This window comes from Melozone crissalis, unplaced genomic scaffold, assembly GCF_028551555.1.
Source record: "Melozone crissalis strain CALT ecotype California unplaced genomic scaffold, PUWL_Pcris_2 ptg000033l_1, whole genome shotgun sequence".
NCBI classification, from domain to species: Eukaryota; Metazoa; Chordata; class Aves; order Passeriformes; family Passerellidae; genus Melozone; species Melozone crissalis.
In genome coordinates, this window is record NW_026535811.1 from 11,327,253 (window position 1) to 11,345,047 (window position 17,795).

Genomic DNA, 17,795 nt, shown 5'->3' on the forward strand with positions numbered 1-17,795 from the left:
CTTATGACTAGAGAGGCCTTTGCTAATTCTCAGGAGTTTCAGTACTTTCAGGGTTGTGCTGCCCTTAACCGTGTCTCTGACTTCTAGAAACTCCTGGGACACTGGCTCCATAAGTTGATATTTGCCCAAATAGTCTGAATTAATTTGTCTATGCAGTCTGTTATGTTTTAAAGTAATACCTTTCTCACTTTTTATGTACATTTGTATGACAAGTCTTTTTTTCCAGACCACCGTCATTCTAAACACAGATGAGTGGGAACTGCCTGCATAACAGAGCTTGCTTGACACTTGGCCTTGACAACTTATATTAGATTTTAGATTTTTCAGATGACTCAGGAACATAAGCAAGATCATGGGAGAATAGTACTTGCCTTTTTTGCTGGTGGGTGTCACTGACACAGCCCATTAATTCCCCATTTCTCCTATCTCACCATGCTTTTTGATTTTTTCAGTTATTTCTGTGAGCTGTAGAGATGCATAACATCTGTCACAGTGAGTTTTACAATATAGTTAAACACTTAGTGGAAAATCAGGTCTAATAGTAGCTGGTGTTCATTATGCAGCTGTGTATGTCAGTGAAAATACTGTAAAGAGTCACTGTCAACAGAAAAGTTGCTCTCCTTCACAGCTTTCAATCTAGGTAAGATGATTGCACAGGATACTTCCCTATTTACTGGATGCACTCTAAACATACTAGTTTTTTGAAGCTTTTTATTTCATGTTTTCAGCATATTTGATCCCTCTACTCTCATAATCAATTAAAAGATGTATGAGGTTGTTGTTAGTGGAGCCAGGACCAAGTCTTGAGAATCCCTGTCCATAGATGACCAGCATTTCTTTTTATTTTTGAAGCCCCAGAGCATCTCACATTGTGGGCTATGGTCTTTATTGCTCACTGAATGCAAATAAAATGTTGCTTTTGCCTTGATTGCTTGAAAGACCCCTCTCTTTACTCTGTGTCCTCTCTTTTATGCATTTGAGCTTGAGTTTAGGTAGCTTTTAGTCTCCGGTAATATTTTTGGTGTTGAGGGATGCTTTTTTTCCTGTGATGTAAGAGCCTACATCAGCTCTTACAGCTTTTAGTCTTGTCCACGTATTCTGAAATTATATTTGTGCATTTGCAGGTTACCCCTTGCTGAGAATCCATCTTCTGGATTGTGCAATTGAGCTACAGTGCAATTAGGTGATAACAGAATTTCTACCAAGGCTGGTGTAGCTTGAAAGAGAGCCTGGTAAAAGGGGAAGACATTCCTGTTCAAGATGAATGTACATGGTTCTCCTTGGGCTTGGAACTAGATGACCTCTAAGGTCCCTTCCAAACCAAACAATTCTATGATTCTGTTTTCCTTTCCTGACGCTACTTAGGAAATCGGAAATTACTTTAGGGCTCGTGTGAGGAGCTATCCCTGTGTTTGTGACCTGCATGTGTACAGTGCCTGGCACTGGGGATGATGCCAGTGCCAGTGGAGCCCTGTGGTCACTCACATGCCAATTACAAAGCAAAGTGAAGTAGGATGACTGGAGAGCTCAAGATTTTTTGGAACTATGAGATCTTCCCAAAGATTGCAATGTAGAAAACATGAGGATTTGGTGCATAAAGTGTCCTAAATTAAGGAACATAATGTCAGCAATTGACTTGCTTGCTGTTAGAGGAACTCACATCTACTATAGATTGATCCCATTGTAGAACAGCACATTTGGGTTTGAACTGGTCTAGTTTGGTCTCAGTAGTGCTTTAACAGGCACTGTTCTGGAATACCAGCCCTGGTGCTATTTGGTAAGTTGGCAAAGTGGGAACACAGTTTCTCAGATTACTGGAGCTGTGGGTCCTTCTGTCAGCAAGCACAGAAATTATGAATGTAGTTCAGACTCTTTTATCAGTGAGGCAACCACAGCCAGTTATTTTTAGCTGTTCCTACGGTTTTTTACACTGCTGCTGTGACTGGATTTTGAGCCCAAGGGTTTTAGATCTTCAGATTCAGAGCCAAAAATCCTGTCCCAAGGCTCGGCAGCATTGGGCAGATCCTTCCTGAAACATCTTATCCAACAGACTGTTGAGGGTGACCAACAGCCAGATCCTCAAAGCTACTTTAGCAGGGAGATGCCTAAATGTTTTTGTTTTCTAGAGCATCTGTAGCAGGGAAGGTGTTACAACACCTTAGATTGATATACCTGCTTTGGTCTGTGCTGATTAATATACAAACCTTTGCTTTCAGTGTGATTTTTTTTCTAGGAATGTTGGATATTTACATGTAAACCATCTATATATGTTAGTGTTCATATGTAAATATAAAATGTTCCATGCCATACTGTTCTGTGCCATTTGTGCCTTAGTTTATCAGGCATGCTGATAAACTAAGTCACCCTAAGTCATACTCTTGGTGTTGACTTTTCTTTTTCCCCTAAGGACTCTGTGCATGATCTTGTATATTTTGTAGCTGCATCTGAAGAAATTATTTGTGGGTGAACTGAGGCCAGGTCTCAACCCCCAGCCTTGGGGTTTTAAGTTGATCATACTCAAGAAAAGCTACTTGTGCATCTCTACATCGTTAAGTGAGACCATGACATCAATATCCCAAATATGAGCCTTGTTCCAGAGTGTGTATTTGCTCCTTGGCACTTGTTCACTTTGCATTGCCTTTCACACACTTTCCTCTCAGGGTTTTTATTCACATAAATAATATATCCTGTTTATAGTTTTAACTGTGTGGTTTGTCCCTTCCCATTGTTAACACCAGGAATTCTTTGTCTGTGTTTTCCCCACTCACATAGAGTCAGGATCAGGAGTGAAAGTTGTTTGGCAGATGTGGACTGTTTTTTGCAGGAATAGGGCTGTAAAAATGGCAAAACCTGGAAACTTCCAGGCTTCCTTCTTTCTTCACAAGACTTCTAGGTGACTTGAGCAATGTGTTTCTATTCAAATGTCCAGTTTACACCGTTCTCATGCTTATTTTTCATTGTCCACCTCACAGCTCATGTTTCAGATTGAAAATTGGTTAGATGGTCATGACCTACAAGTCAGCAGAAAGAAAACCAACTCTAATCACAGAGTTTGGGTGCTAGTTCATTAAAAATAACAGGAAATTATATATATACTATCTCTTTATGGCTGGCAGATTTCTTGGTGGACAGGTAAAGGCTAGCTGTGGAGTAGATGGCAATATTTGCCTTCATGAACTTACCCTGACTAAAGTTCTTTGTTTTTCTCAGGACTTCAAGTCCTAAGAGAGTAGAGAGAGTTGCCTTGGGAGTTGATAATTTTTAGTTGTAAGTAGCACTTTGATGCATGTCATCTATTTTGGCTGTCTTGGAGATGTTGCAAGGCCAATAGGATAAATGTAAAATTGTATGATATGGTCCAAGGACTGCAAAAATATTTGGCAATTTTTTCTGGGTGGATTTTGGATCAGGTTTTAAACAGACACAGTGTGTTGCTATTGCCCACACCCCAGTATCTGCATGGAATCTTATTTTTCATTTAATGCCTTCTCATTTCAAATACTGCATTCCCTCCATGCTTTCTACTACTGCTCTCTGTTGATCAGAAATAAGAACGATCAGCATGACACCATTTCTGTCCTGCATGGTCCCACACATCTGTAGGAGAGAGAGATCCTAAGAACATCTGGCAATGGCCACACTGCCTGAGTGGTGTGCCTTAGACTGCTCTTAGTAGGTCTCTGGTGAGCAGGTGACCCTTTCCCTTTTCATTCAGCCCCAAATCGATGCTGTTACACGGTATGGTGCTCCAGGGCTCCCTGTTAGCATCTTCTAATGATGCCAGCATCTACTTCATTAATGCAGCCAGAGTCATTAGCAGACCAGCTGCAATCTAGCTAATAATTGCATTTTGTCTATCCAGCTTCCCCCTCAGAATAACAATCAGTCAGTGCTGTTTGTAATTGTTAGTTCCAGAGGACATCAGAACTCTTGTAAATTTGATCTTACTGCAGTACTGAGACTCCAGATGAGCCCAAGGTCTGTGTGTCAGTGAGACACTAGAGTGACCTATGGTATAAGAATTGGAACCTGGATTGCCTGACTTCTGACAGTTTTCAGCATTCTTTGTCAGGTTTTAGAACCAGTCGTAGCTGGCAATGATCACAGCAGCACATCTTCCTTTTCTATGTCAAGATTTTCTGCTCAAGTTGGTTTATTTTTAAGTTGCATTAATTCTGGAAAGTTTAAATGAATAGTCACCCAGCAATTTGCATGAATTAAATCATTTTCAAGTACTAATTAGAAAAAGTGTGAAGAGCACAGTAAGTATTGAAGCAAAAGACGATTTTGGATTAAAGAAGAAAAAACTCACAATTCCTAGGAGTTCAAAGCATGTTGGTCACTGGACGGTTTTTGATTTCCTTATCGTACTTTTGCCATGCATTGGAAAACAACGGAATCAGTTTTCAGTTCAGTTTATGCTTTTTTTGTTCAGCTTCCATCTCTAAATTGAAGTAAACAATTGCATGACTAGAGTAAATAGAATTTCAATCTAAAAGCTACAATCAGAAGAATCGAGTAGCAGGATGCCAGAAATAAATGGGTGTGTTTAAATGGACTCTGAGGTGGTTTTTGCTTGTCTGAGAGTTTTGGAAATTTAATGCATTGTGATCACTTGCATAGAAGGCCATTGTTTCCTGTTCAGAAAAAAAGGACCATGTTCCAACACCCTTCTGAATAGTAAGTCACAGAGTACCAGCCAGGTGGTCATCTTGAAGCTAGTGGTGCTATTGCTGAAAAAAAGGTGGAATAACCAAATTTTCTTTCATTTTTTCCTTCCAGTAGGAGTTAGTTATAAATCCGTGAAAATAAAAGGTAAAATGTAACTAATGATTTCACCTTAACCAAAAAATTCCTAAGCTTTTTAATGGGCAAAAGAATCAGATTTTTGGTACACTGACAGAGAATGGCTTGTCTACAAATTCTTGCATTATTAAATTAGAAAAGCTTCAATTTTCTACTTCCCTGAAATGTGGAGTAGTGGCAAACTAGTCCACAACTGTGGACATCTTCATTCTAAATTGATCCAGCATGGGCCAGGTCATTTAATTGTTATGTGCTGCGTTCTTTCTGTTCATGAAATGGTTTAAAAATTAACCTTTGTATAATGCTTAGCAAGCTGCATCTGGATTAAATATTTTGAGAAAGTTAAGACCATTCCTTTTCCTTATTGCCATAGTGAAGCTTAAGACTTCCCTTGAGGAAACTGTTGGCCCAGCCCCCATCTTCACTTCTTTCCCAACATGTTTTTACTGCTCTCCAGTGGAAACCTTGGGAAAAATCTTATCTATAGTGAAGTCAGTAGAAATTGACTGTTTTCCTTACTGCGGCAAGGATTTCCCTCTAAAGCAGAGCTTTTTTTTTTTTTTTTTAATTGAGAAATTAGGAAAACTTGGAGCCACCAAGCGGAGGAGAAAAGCCATGAGGTTTATCTAGAGCAGTGTTTCTACATGTGGTTATTTGTGGGTTTTGTAAATAGAACTGCACAAGTCTGGAACACAAATCATACATGTTTAGTTCTCTGCTTTACATTTATTGCTTCCTTGTAGTTTCTGCCTCAGAGAAGGTCTTATTTTCATCCTGAGACACTCAGGAGTTGCCTCACTGCCCTTTGAGCAAGAGTCTGATCCTGCAGCTAGCTCAGTGAGAGTCACAGCTCAGGCAGTGAGCTTTTAAATTCCTGGGAGCAATGACCCCGGTGCAGCAGCTTGGAGTCTTTCACGTAATAAATCTGACTGTTTCACTTAGCTTCTTTTTGTTAGAGACAAACTCAGCAGTGTACATTGGGAGCACTTCCCTTGCCATTGTGTCTGCATTGCCTCAGGAGCAGGAATGCATCTGTGTAAATAAGATGCTTGCTGACAGTATAAATTATGTAGTGGCTTCTGGTTTTGTGTATGTTGTTTAGAAAACTGTTCTTAAGGATGTTTTTCCTCCATTCTGCTTATTTTTCAGCCTTTCATTATCCTAAGCTTAATGTGTCCCAGTTGATGAAATCTTCCTGGGTGAGAACAGGTATGTATGGTCTCTGTGAGAAAGTAAAAGTGCAATTAGTTTTGGTAGTGGGATAACTAGCCTGCATAAATATCAATAGCTTAGGGGTGCTGCATTTTTATGAGGTAATAACATGTCTGAGCTGAATAAATTCTAAAACCAAAGGCCCAGTGACCTGGAATATCTGGGAAATATAAATCCCTGGTCTAGAATTAAGTACTGAAATTCCTTGATAATGCACACAAAGCACTTTTTGTCTATAAGGCAGTTCATTCTTAGTGAAACAGCTCAGACTGTCAGGCATAAAGTATCTACTCTGCATGTTGCCAATATGCCACATTGATTTTTAGGTACCTATTTTAAGTGAAAATTAAAATTTTATTTCTGTGACACTTTCTACCAAAACATGCCCAGAATAAAACAGAGTGAAAATAGATGAATTCTGAGTACCTAAAAGAGTTTCATCACATTTCATCGATCCCTTCTGATTCGTTCACAGAAGATCCCTCCCACCAAAGTGTTCTGAGTGTTTTATTCTGTAATTTACAGATGTGCTTGAGCTGTCACATTTAGGTGCTCAGAGGCTGTTGAGGTTGCCTTCCTGCTGTAGGTCTTACCTGGTGCTTTTAAGCCTGACTGGTGAGGAGGCTTTGCCTTCCAAACTTGTTCTTAGGGTGCAGGTGCCCCACTGGATCCACTCTTGTATTCCTACAGCTTTTATCACCTCTAGTTCACCTGTTGTATAGACTTGCTCTTTTTTCCAGGTTTTCCTGTCTCCTCCCACCAGTCACCACTTCACTCTTCAAGCAGGAGAGCAAATTGCACCTCAATTTCTGATGCCCACGTGGTTTGTTTCAGAGAAGAAAGATTTAGAATTTCAGATAATGCTCAGTGATGTGGGAGAAGCTCCTATGTGTGTATCATAACCAGTGGCATCCTTCCTCAGAGATTTGTGTTGGCTTTTTTGGCTCCACCTGCTCCCTCTCTTGCTCAGCCTTAGGATTGTCCATTGCTGCTGAAAATTCCCTTAGCTCCTGCAGTAAAAAAAGGGTTCTTCCAGCTCTGAAATCACATTCCCTTGGGTTTTGATAAACTTCTGCCTGTGAGATTTTGAAAGCCAATTGCAGCAACTTTTTTTTTTTTTTTTTTTTCTGCAGAGGAATTTTTTGTAGTCTCAGTTCTTGCAGGATTCTGGGAAGAGCTGGTAGACTTTGGCTGAGTCATTGCTTTCAGTCAGTGTTTTGTATTTTAAGGGTAATGAATCATGACATGGGAAAATGATAGAATCCATGCATGTAAAGATTTTTTAATATCAAATTACCCAGATATATGTGCATGTATCCCAGTAGTCATAAAAAGCTGGGATATACTCTCCCTCTGTTGTAGAATACAATTCATGCTATTAAACATAATTTATTGATACTGAAATCCAATACACAGGCAAGAACAGTTTTCTGCTTGGTGTATATAATAGCCTTAGGTCATTGTCTGTTTTGCTATTTAATTCTGAGATACTTAGTCTGTGATTGAATTTAGAAGACAGATACTGTTGATCTCAGTGACAAATCATGAAAATGTTTCCTTTTTCTGATATCTGCAGTGAAAGCTTCAAATTGAAAAAGTGGCTTTAATAGATTTGGTTTAAAAATTAAAAAAAAAATTAAAATTATATTTAATTGATTTTATCCAACTGGTGGCTTTTTATTAACCTCTAGACTTAATAAATGCGGAAACACAGAAAAAGCGGATTTTTAAAAATACGTATATTTTTAGTGGAGGAGAATTAAAACTGAATTTATTTGATGCAGTCAGCAGTGAGCTGGTTTGCTGTCCTGGAGGATTGTTCAGTTGGATCATTTGAATGATTACTGCTCCATTCACTCCACATTTCTCCAACTGGATGCCATCTTGCTAGTAAAAGTCCACTCCTTTTTTCTTCTTCCTTCAGGGATTCCTCTCAGCATTGGCTGCCCCAGTGACCCAGGGTACCTGGTTGCCAAGTGAGCAGGGCTGCAAACCATTTTCTTGTGCTGTGATTGGCATATTTGTTAATCTTATCTGGGCAAGTTGCACTTGAATACACAGCTTCATTCATGTGCTGCTGTTCTACTTTTTCTCCAGGACTCTGAACCCTTGCCCTCCCCATCTCCAACTCGGTACACAAGTGTTGGTACATCTCCAACACAACACTTTTGACTGCAATTAGTTGAAGCAGACAATTTAGACTAAGTTTTCTCTTTTAGTAGTTTTTAAAAATTCATTGGATGCTCATGATTTTATGCATTTTTAGAATTTAAATAGTTTCCTTATTATCCTGGGTCTGTCTAGCCTGGTTCAAGTTCCAGAAAAATCCTCTGGCTGAATTTTTTTCCCCCTCAAATTACTTATTTTGGGGGGAAAAAAATTCACTCCACATTTCTCTAACTGGATGCCATCTTGCTAGTAAAAGTCCACCCTTTCTTTCATCTTCCTTCAGGAATTCCTCTCAGCATTAGCTGCCCCAGTGACCCAGGGTACCTGGTTGCCATGTGAGCTAACCATTTTTTTGTGCTGTGATTGGCATGCTTGTTAATCTTATCTGGGCAAGTTGCACTTGAATACGCAGCTTCATTCATGTGCTGCTGCTCTACTTTTTCTCCAAGAACCTTGCCCTCCCCATCTCCAACTTGGTATCACTTCTGAACACAACACTTTTGACTGCAATTAGTTGAAGCAGACGATTTAGACTAAGTTTTCTCTTTTAGCAGTTCTTAAAAATTCATTGGACGCTCATGATTTTATTCATTTTTTTGAATTGAAATAGTTTCCTTATTATCCTGGGTCTGTCTAGCCTGGTTCAAGTTCCAAAAAAATCCTCTGGCCAAATTTTTTTCCCCCCCAAATTACTTATTTTGGGGAGAAGAAAATTCACTCCACATTTCTCTAACTGGATGCCATCTTGCTAGTAAAAGTCCACCCTTTCTTTCATCTTCCTTCAGGGATTCCTCTCAGCATTAGCTGCCCAGGGTACCCTTGCCCTCCCCAGCTCCAAGTCGGTACAGAAGTGTTGGTACATCTCCAACACAACACTTTTGACTGCAATTAGTTGAAACAGGCAATTCTAAGTTTTCTCTTTTAGCAGTTTTTAAAAATTCATTGGATGCTCATGATTTTATGCATTTTTAGAATTTAAATAGTTTCCTTATTATCCTGGGTTGGTTAAAGTTCCAAAAAAATCCTCTGCCTGAATTTTTTTTTTTCTCCCACATAATTTATTTTGACTTTTTCCCACCAAATGTTTCCCTTTTCCAGCAAGTAACCTCCACCTGAACGGGTCAGAATTCCCATTTAAATACAGGCGCTCTCGAGTTATCCCTGAGCTGTCCCCTGGCGACTCAAAGCTTGTAATTGAAGTTGTGGAGAAGAAGCTGAGAAGTTTTACTAATGAATGTGTTTTCTTGGGCTGTTTTCTGTGCCATGCAGTTCTCCTGGGTGTGGTTGACCAGCGGGTTCAGGAGGAAGTGTTCCGGGCTGAGATGGAGCGGAAACTCGCTCACCTCTTCAACGAGGCTTTGCTCAGAGGCAGGATCTGGAGACGGGCCAGCTTTGCAGGCACCAACATTGTGCAGGTACTAAGAGGGTGAAAAACAAAGCATAATAAATTACTGAGTCAGTTAACATGAGTGTTAACAAAGTGTTTGAGTTGACAAATGTAACTCAAAAGCATGCGTCACCTTTAGCTAGTTGGTGATACTTGTGTTTTGCACCTAAAATATGGGTGTTCTTTCAAGCACCACATATGTCTTTTAAGCTAAACATAACAAATGCAAATAACTGATTACTAAAAACTCTTGATGGCTTCATAGAAACAACAGTTAAAATTGTTTTACCGACGTCTTATTTTAAAAATGTTCTATCTTGTTTGGCTTTCATGATGTGCCTAGCAAAAGGAGACAGGATGATCATCTGAAAAACATTTATCTCCTGGGACAGCTACTTCACAGCTCTCTGATGTTTTGGCAGTGGTGTTGAAATACAAAATAGAGTTGTGTGGCTTGGTGCAGCAGTAGAGTAGTTCATTCTACCCCTTAACTTCTTACTTGTCACCGTACTCGTGGTCACAGGGTTGGATTTCAGGTAAAAATGATTATTCACACCAAATTTTGCACACATAGCAACTTCTGTTATCTGAATTCCAGTGCTGCTGTAGAGTTTTAGAGTCACAGGTGGATTTATTCACATTAAGTCCAAGAAGACTTTACTATTTAATTTAAAGTTTGAAATTCTCATGTGTTCTTTCTAGTCAGTTCAACAATCTGAAAGCCAAAGTACTTTTTTAATGGCTCATCTTCTTAAAAATTACCATTTCCAGCTAATTCATTGACAGTTGGTTTACCTCCCAGATGCCCTTTTTGCATTTCAGATCTATTGTCTTTATTTAATTTAATCCTATGGTTTTTGCTACCACTTAAATTTCCAGATGTTGGGATATTTTTACTTCTGCTTTCCTGTCTCAGAAACATCTGTTTCAGTAATAGAGGTTTTATTTTATTTTTCTTCTGTACAGCTTTGAATTGCTGCTAATAGGTGTCTGCTTCAGATCTCCTATTCCCAGCACCTCTTATTGCACTTTGTTCATTATGCCTTTGTCCTCCTTTTGCATATAAATTAAACAAATATTCCTTATGTTGCTAGTGAAGATGCCACAGCCTATAAAATGTGTATGTTTAGATTACACTTTTATGACTTTGCACAATAAAGCTCAGGTAGTTTATTTTTTCTCATGCACAAAATTATGGGCACATCCTTTTTAGATAAGGGGTGGTATTTTGGAAAGTGAAAATACAGCATTTTTTTCTTTTGACTTTGTGTTATGTACTGGGACATAAGATGAGATCTGCAGCTCGTGTTCCAGACAGCAGTGCTGCTCATTTATGCCACTTAATTAGTGCAAAGAGCCTGCCAACTGCTGGCTTTGGGCAGAGCAGGGTTCTGTTCATTACAGTCAGCACATCTTACCATCACAGGGCTTCTCCAGGTGCTCCCAGCCCACCCTTCCAGGTAGGGTTAGAGCTGAATAAAGGAGATGGGGAAGGAGAGAGGCTGAAGAGAAACCTTGCAGTGAAGTGTGTGTGCTGGGTGTGCTCACAACAGCAGGTACCTGCAGGTGCCACAGCTCCTTGGTACTGCCTTGGCAGGATGCTCAGGCAGGTAAGACAGCCTGAAAGGCTGTGGTGTGCAGCTGCAGTGATGGTGAGCTCCAGACTGAAGGATAGTTCCTTTCCAGGATGTTCCCCTGTTAGGTGAGGATCTTGTCCATAGATATCTGCCATAAACCTTTTACTGCTGTTGATTCTGTTCCTCTTAGCCAAGTTTATAAGCTGTGTTTCTATCTTCTGGGAGAGCTAATATTTCTTGTGCTCTACATTGACATTTTCCCATACATATTTCTTGCACACAAATCAGTGACTGCAATGATAGTAGAGCACAATGAAGTGAAAATAAGAAAAAAAGCTGCCAGCACCACAAGTGTTGCACAGTTTTAACAGAACATGTTTATATATCCATTAAAGACTAGACTCACATTTCACTTGCCTTGTGACCCTCTAGACTGGAGTTTTTCCTGAGGTGAAATATATTTATAGTGTATTGAAATGTGACATTTCTAAGCCCTGTGGAAAATCAGGACTGCAGGTCAAGAGGTGAAGCAATTATTTGTGAATGTTACTGCAGGCATATTAGTTTCCTTTCACGTGCTCAGGAAATAGAAGTGATACCTTTTGAGGTTTAGATTTCATTTCTGAAGGCATATGTTAGTGCCTAAGAATGTGAAAAATGATGCTTTAAGCCTGGGCACTCTGAAGAAGAGCTTTGGAGGGTACCCAAATAGCAGGCTTTCCCCTCCTGTTTCACTGTCTGTGCTGTTAACAGGTGGCACTCCACGATAAAAAGAGAAAAAAGTCTGTAACCATTATGTACAAAACCCCTCTGAAGCCTCAAACCTGGTTGTTGTACTTCTGATAGTCCCACTGATTTTTGTGTGATGTTGTATTAATATTTCACAGAGTAGGTCTTACATATTTTCAATGTGCATCTTCTATTGCTGCAAATTTGAAGGCATGTGCTTACTGTGGCTTGCATTGCATCTGCAGAGACCTGTGCCATATTTATATTTTAATATCTGCAATATATATTTTATTATATTATAGTTTACTGTAATAATTCTCATTACATTTTTTAGGAATTTGAGGGCTTAATTGTAGTTTAAAAACACAGCAGTAGGTAATAAAAAACAATTAATTTTCTTTTATTTCAACATGCTTGGTCCTTTGAACCTAATAGAAAGTGAAAAGCTGATCCTAGTAAATTAAACAAAGAGGAATGTTCTGATTTAAAGAACATGCTAGGCAGCATTTTATTTGCAGTGTGTGTGAGGAGTAGCAGCTTATGAGAGAATGCAGTGACTGAATTGAGCTTTTCATTAAAGCAAAAATTCATTCTTGTGTTTTTCTGCTGACAGCTTGTGTGTCTCTCCTGGCTGAGGAAAGCCTGTCTTGCTGTGAGGTTTTAGGTTTATAAATGAAGTCTTGCTATGAGTTTTTAGGTTGATAAGTGAAGCCTTTGGGCACTGCTGCTGCTTCACCTTTTCCTCTGAGGCTTTTGGCCCCTCCAGCAGCCGGCCCAGTCAGCAGCTGACCCCTCTTGTCAGGTTGCTCACAGCCTGCTTGTGCCTCTGTGTGCTGACCACAGTACAGCTTGAATTAAGTGCCCAGATACTAAAATCCTACTCTTAATAAGACAGAAAGAGGATTTTTTTTGTTTATTTTTTTCCCAGTATGATGAAGGAAGGCAAGAAAGGGAAATAATCCTCCTGCACGAGCACTGGAGGTTGTATGTGCATATCTGCTTGTTTCTCACTGGTGCTCAGCCTTCCAGACCCTGAAACAGCTCACCAGGGTTTCCTTGCTCCTTCCTGGATTCCTGACCAGGACATCCCTCTGACTGCCCAGGACTCTGAGAATGCCTTGGAAGCTTCCCCACCACTTGTATTTCCATGCCTGAAATTACCAACTAGATTTTGTTACCAAGGCAACTCTGTTCACTGACCTATGATATTCACTTGAAAACACTTTTTAAATTAAATTTACTGACACCTGAACACAGTTAAGCCTTTCCTCTGTGGAGGTTAAATGCACATCTAGTATCAACAAAGATGGTATCATTTATGTACACAGGAGTTGAATTAGTCTTTTCTTATTTTTTTCCCCTGACTTTCTGCCTCCTGCATTTAAAATTCTTCTATCTCTTCCCTCCCTCTGTCATCACTGCCAAATGTAAAACGCTTAAATGCTTCCTTACATGTGGGCTGCTTTGCTGGATGCCTGGCAAATGCTATTTGACTCTGCTTGCATTCTTATCATTCTCAAGGACAGAGACTAAAGCAGTCTGAAGCTGCACAAAGAGTGTAATTTGGAACCATGTGTCAGAAAACTTAGAATCCAGAAACTCTGTAATAACCAGGTACAGTGACTGTGTACCTCAATTCTATTACCAGCTTTAAAAGAGTTCAGGCCCAGTGTGCCATTTCCTGTGTTTCAGCAAACTCAGAGGCTAGTTACAAGAATCAGTAAGTAAAATTAAGTTGAAAACTGAGGTACTGGTATTGTCACAGGTACTGGGTTTATGTACAAATCTAATTATTTTGTATCTGCTTCTAGACTACCCTGCTAGTCACCAGCTTTCCCCGAACAGAAATCCATAACCATTTCAAACCATGGTTTTGAAATTTTGTCTGCAGCTTCTCTCTATGAAGCTTCTCTCTCTGTATGGTGTGAGCAGTCATAAAATATTGTGTATTCAGAAGAAATTATTTCAGATAAAATTTACCTTAAAATAGTGACCTTAGTTTATCAGCATTATCCTGCACGTCCACTGAACTTTTTTGTGCTTGTTCCCCTGTTCTGTATACTGTGTTGAAATACCTCCAGCTACTTCTTCCTGTCTCCACTCTCCCTGTTCTCACTCATCCCTGTTCCTCAACATAGGGAGCCAAGTGCTGTTGTTTAATTCTGTGTTAAAATTTGTCCAGTTTCCATTGCAACTTGCACTGAAATCCTGTCCTTCTTACCCTCTGCCTTTTCTAAAGGCAGCTGTGGAGAAGTTCTTTGTTAACCCATACAGGCAGCTTGGTTGCCATGATGTGGGTAACACATAATTGTTGGATTCTTCACAGGCCATAAAATATATGACAGCTCAGTTTGAAAATTTCTAGTTTTCTGTGATTCTCTGCCTATGCACGGAGAGGCTTCATGAAATTAAAACTAAGAACCCATTGATTTTCACTCCATGTGAGTTAGGTGCTGTTTGGGAAGGTTTCATCTGTGCTGGGAGCAGATACCAGTCTGTGTTCTCTGCTGCTCTGTGCACTGAGACCAGGCTGTGGCAACACCCCTGAAGCACATGTAATATAACATAAAGCTAAGGCATTTGTTAACCAATTGTATATTTGAGGTCAATGAAGCCAGATTTAGCTTTACAGCTGTCTGTTTAAACCTCATTTATTGATGCTGTTTTGTTACCTTCAGTCAGGGATTTGTTTTCCCTTAGCTGGTAGAAGAGGGAATGGTGTTCAGGTGAGCAGCAGCATCATTTAATGGGTCCTGTGGTCCTGTTAGCAGTTCTTTTTGTGTTTCAGAGATCTGCACATTTTTCTGCTCTATTTGTAGATGTGCTGTTTCTTGCATCAAATATGGCTGACACTGAAAATTATTTTTTGCTTTCACTTGATTTGTCCTAGAAGATTTTGATTTTTATAACAATTGTGCTTTCTTGTTTCATTTTTGTCCCCTACATATATATATATATATACACATATCTATATCTATATATCTATATCTATATATATATATATATATATATATATATATATATATATACACACACATCTTGCTGTTACCATTCCTAAACCAGAACATCATTCCTGTTGAGCTAGAAATTGGACTTCTTTCTTTCAACATTATTTGTCTAGTTGGAAGCTAGGAAAGAAAACAATATAAAGATTTGCTTTTGTAAGCCTCACATGCAAACATTTGTGTGTTTGCTTTACTGTAGGCCTATGGGCATTTTCTGAGATTATAATTGATTAAATATGTACTTTATAGCAGAAGGATAATTCTGAAGGAGGCAAAATGCATTGCTCTATTTATGTCAATTCCTTCCAGAGCCCTTCAATCTCTTTTAAAAAAGCCATGACAGAATACCTCCTACTGTTTATTGTCCTAATTCTAGTTTGAGCTCACCATTACATGGTAAATGGTTAAACAGAGGACAGTTGTTACATAAAAAGATGTAATTTTACAGGAATTCAAAATCTCATATGCAATGTAGATGTTTGATGGTTTGAGAGTATCTACAGGGCTTCCTCATAGCATGCATTCTTTTGGTTATTAATGTCTTTAGATGTAGGTAGGAAGAATTCCTTCCCACAGCTTTCAATACATTCCTTCCTGAAGAAAGGTGGATGCCAAGGGGAGCTGTGTGCAGGATGAAGGTGATTGTGAAAGTGCTTAAGTTGAAACAGAGCAAACAGTTTTATTTGATGCTAACAGAATATTCACCTGTGTAGCTACTTAACATTTAGAAAAACTGGAGCAAAGAGGTGTGTGTGTTATGAATAACAAGTCAAAGTTAGAGTAGGCATTTAGAAGGGAAAGTGCAGTCACACTTCTTCTAACCAACCATTGCTAAAGGCAGTAGAGGCTTCCAGGGTGGCACAGTGTTGGCATCTTTAGAGTGACAGCAGTTCTCTTACTTACCAGATGTGTACATTTTTATGGTACAAGTAGGGGGGAGGAAAAGGAAAGGTTAGCCATAAATATGTATTTTATAAGGGATCTTGAAATTGAAATAGAACTTCTCTGGAAATTTTCCTTTCAATTACAACAGAGGAGAGAGAGTATGAACTCTTAAGACAAAATGTAAGGGAGCTCCAAATAAATACAACTTCAAATGTAACAGCTTTGCAATTTCTTTCCAGATTGTGAACGTGTCACGCTTAGTTGGTGTTGATAACCCTGTGGAGCTGATCTACTTTGTGGAGGACCAAGATGGGGAGAGGCTGAGTGCTCTGAAGTGCTCAGACCTGATGAACAGAGTGGACATCCAGCGGGCTGCCATCATCCTTGGGTACCGCATCGAGGGCAGCGTTGCACAGCGTAAGCCGTGTGTCATCCCCACCTCTGCCAAGCCCTGTGTATCCACACCTCTGCCAAGCCCTGTGCCATCCCCACACCACTGCCAAGCCCTATGCCATCCCTACACCTCTGCCAAGCCCTGTGCCATCCCCACACCACTGCCAAGCCCTATGCCATCCCTACACCTCTGCCAAGCCCTGTGCCATCCCCACACCACTGCCAAGCCCTATGCCATCCCTACACCTCTGCCAAGCCCTGTGCCATCCCCACACCACTGCCAAGCCCTATGCCATCCCTACACCTCTGCCAAGCCCTGTGCCATCCCCACACCACTGCCAAGCCCTATGCCATCCCTACACCTCTGCCAAGCCCTGTGCCATCCCCACACCACTGCCAAGCCCTATGCCATCCCTACACCTCTGCCAAGCCCTGTGCCATCCCCACCTCTGCCAAGCCCTGTGTATCCACACCACTGCCAAGCCCTGTGCCATCCACACCACTGCCAAGCTCTGTCCCATCCTCACACCACTGCCAAGCCATGTCCCATCCACACCTCTGCCAAGCCCTGTGCCATCCCCACACCACTGCCAAGCCCTGTGCTGTCCTCACAACACTGCCAAGCTCTGTCCCGTCCTCACAACACTGCCAAGCTCTGTCCCATCCTCACACCTCTGCCAAGCCCTGTGTCATCCCTACACCACTGCCAAGCCCTGTGTCATCCACACCTCTACCAAGCCTTGTCCCATCCCCACACCACTGCCAAGCCCTATTCCATCCCCACCACTGCCAAGCCCTATTCCATCCCCACCACTGCCAAGCCCTGTGCCATCCCCACACCACTGCCAAGCCCTATTCCATCCCCACCACTGCCAAGCCCTGTGCCATCCCCACACCACTGCCAAGCCCTATTCCATCCCCACCACTGCCAAGCCCTGTGCCATCCCCACACCACTGCCAAGCCCTGTCCTATCCCCACCACTGCCAGCAAAGGCAAACAGGAGGGGTGGATTTACCTGGGCAGGTTATGGCACTGCATGGTGCCCACTGTTGCAGTGCTTTGTTTTTGGAGTGCTGCAGCTTTGCCACTGCTGAGGAAATGAATTTTAGCAGCCTTGCAGTGAGCTGTGCAGTGCTGTTTTGCCTCTCTGAGCTAAGTGTTGCAGCAGGGTCCTTAAGTCCAGCCTCGCTGCATTCACTGCGTGGTTGTGCTGGAAAAGCACAGTGCTGGCTAAAGACCTTCCTGCCATTTCCATGTCATCCTGCTAGGCCAGTATTTCTTTACAGTTTGCCTTGTCCAGGAACTTGCACAAACCCCACAGCTGGGAGTGCATGGGTATGAAATTGATGTTTCCTTTAGTTAGTGTATTCTAGTTGAATGTTTCCTTTAGCAGTTATTCTAACACCAGTTACTGCTTTGTTGTCTGAATTATTTTTTCGGTGAAAGATGTACACTAAGAGTAGTTGAGGCATTTATTTCTTCTGTGGAATATGATTGACCTTGGTTTTTCTTGTTTGTCCATCAGCAGTATATAAGTAATATGATCTTTTAATGAATATAATATAAAAGTAATGTGATTTTTTTACTAGATACCCATCAGAATAAATAGGATAGGTCATGTAAACTCATTT

At 40.7% G+C, this 17,795-nt stretch overlaps 1 protein-coding gene across 3 annotated transcripts in view; it reads left to right on the forward strand.

Moving 5' to 3' along the window:
* The window catches only part of KIAA1549 (KIAA1549 ortholog), a 148,303-nt gene that overhangs the window by 87,524 nt on the left and 42,984 nt on the right, over positions 1 to 17,795 (forward strand). For all 3 annotated transcript variants that reach the window (XM_054281815.1, XM_054281814.1, XM_054281816.1), the window contains exons 7-9: positions 5,956 to 6,015; positions 9,457 to 9,602; positions 16,010 to 16,187. In XM_054281815.1, coding sequence (XP_054137790.1) covers positions 5,956 to 6,015; positions 9,457 to 9,602; positions 16,010 to 16,187 — 384 coding nt within the window. The remainder of the gene's footprint in view (positions 1 to 5,955; positions 6,016 to 9,456; positions 9,603 to 16,009; positions 16,188 to 17,795) is intronic.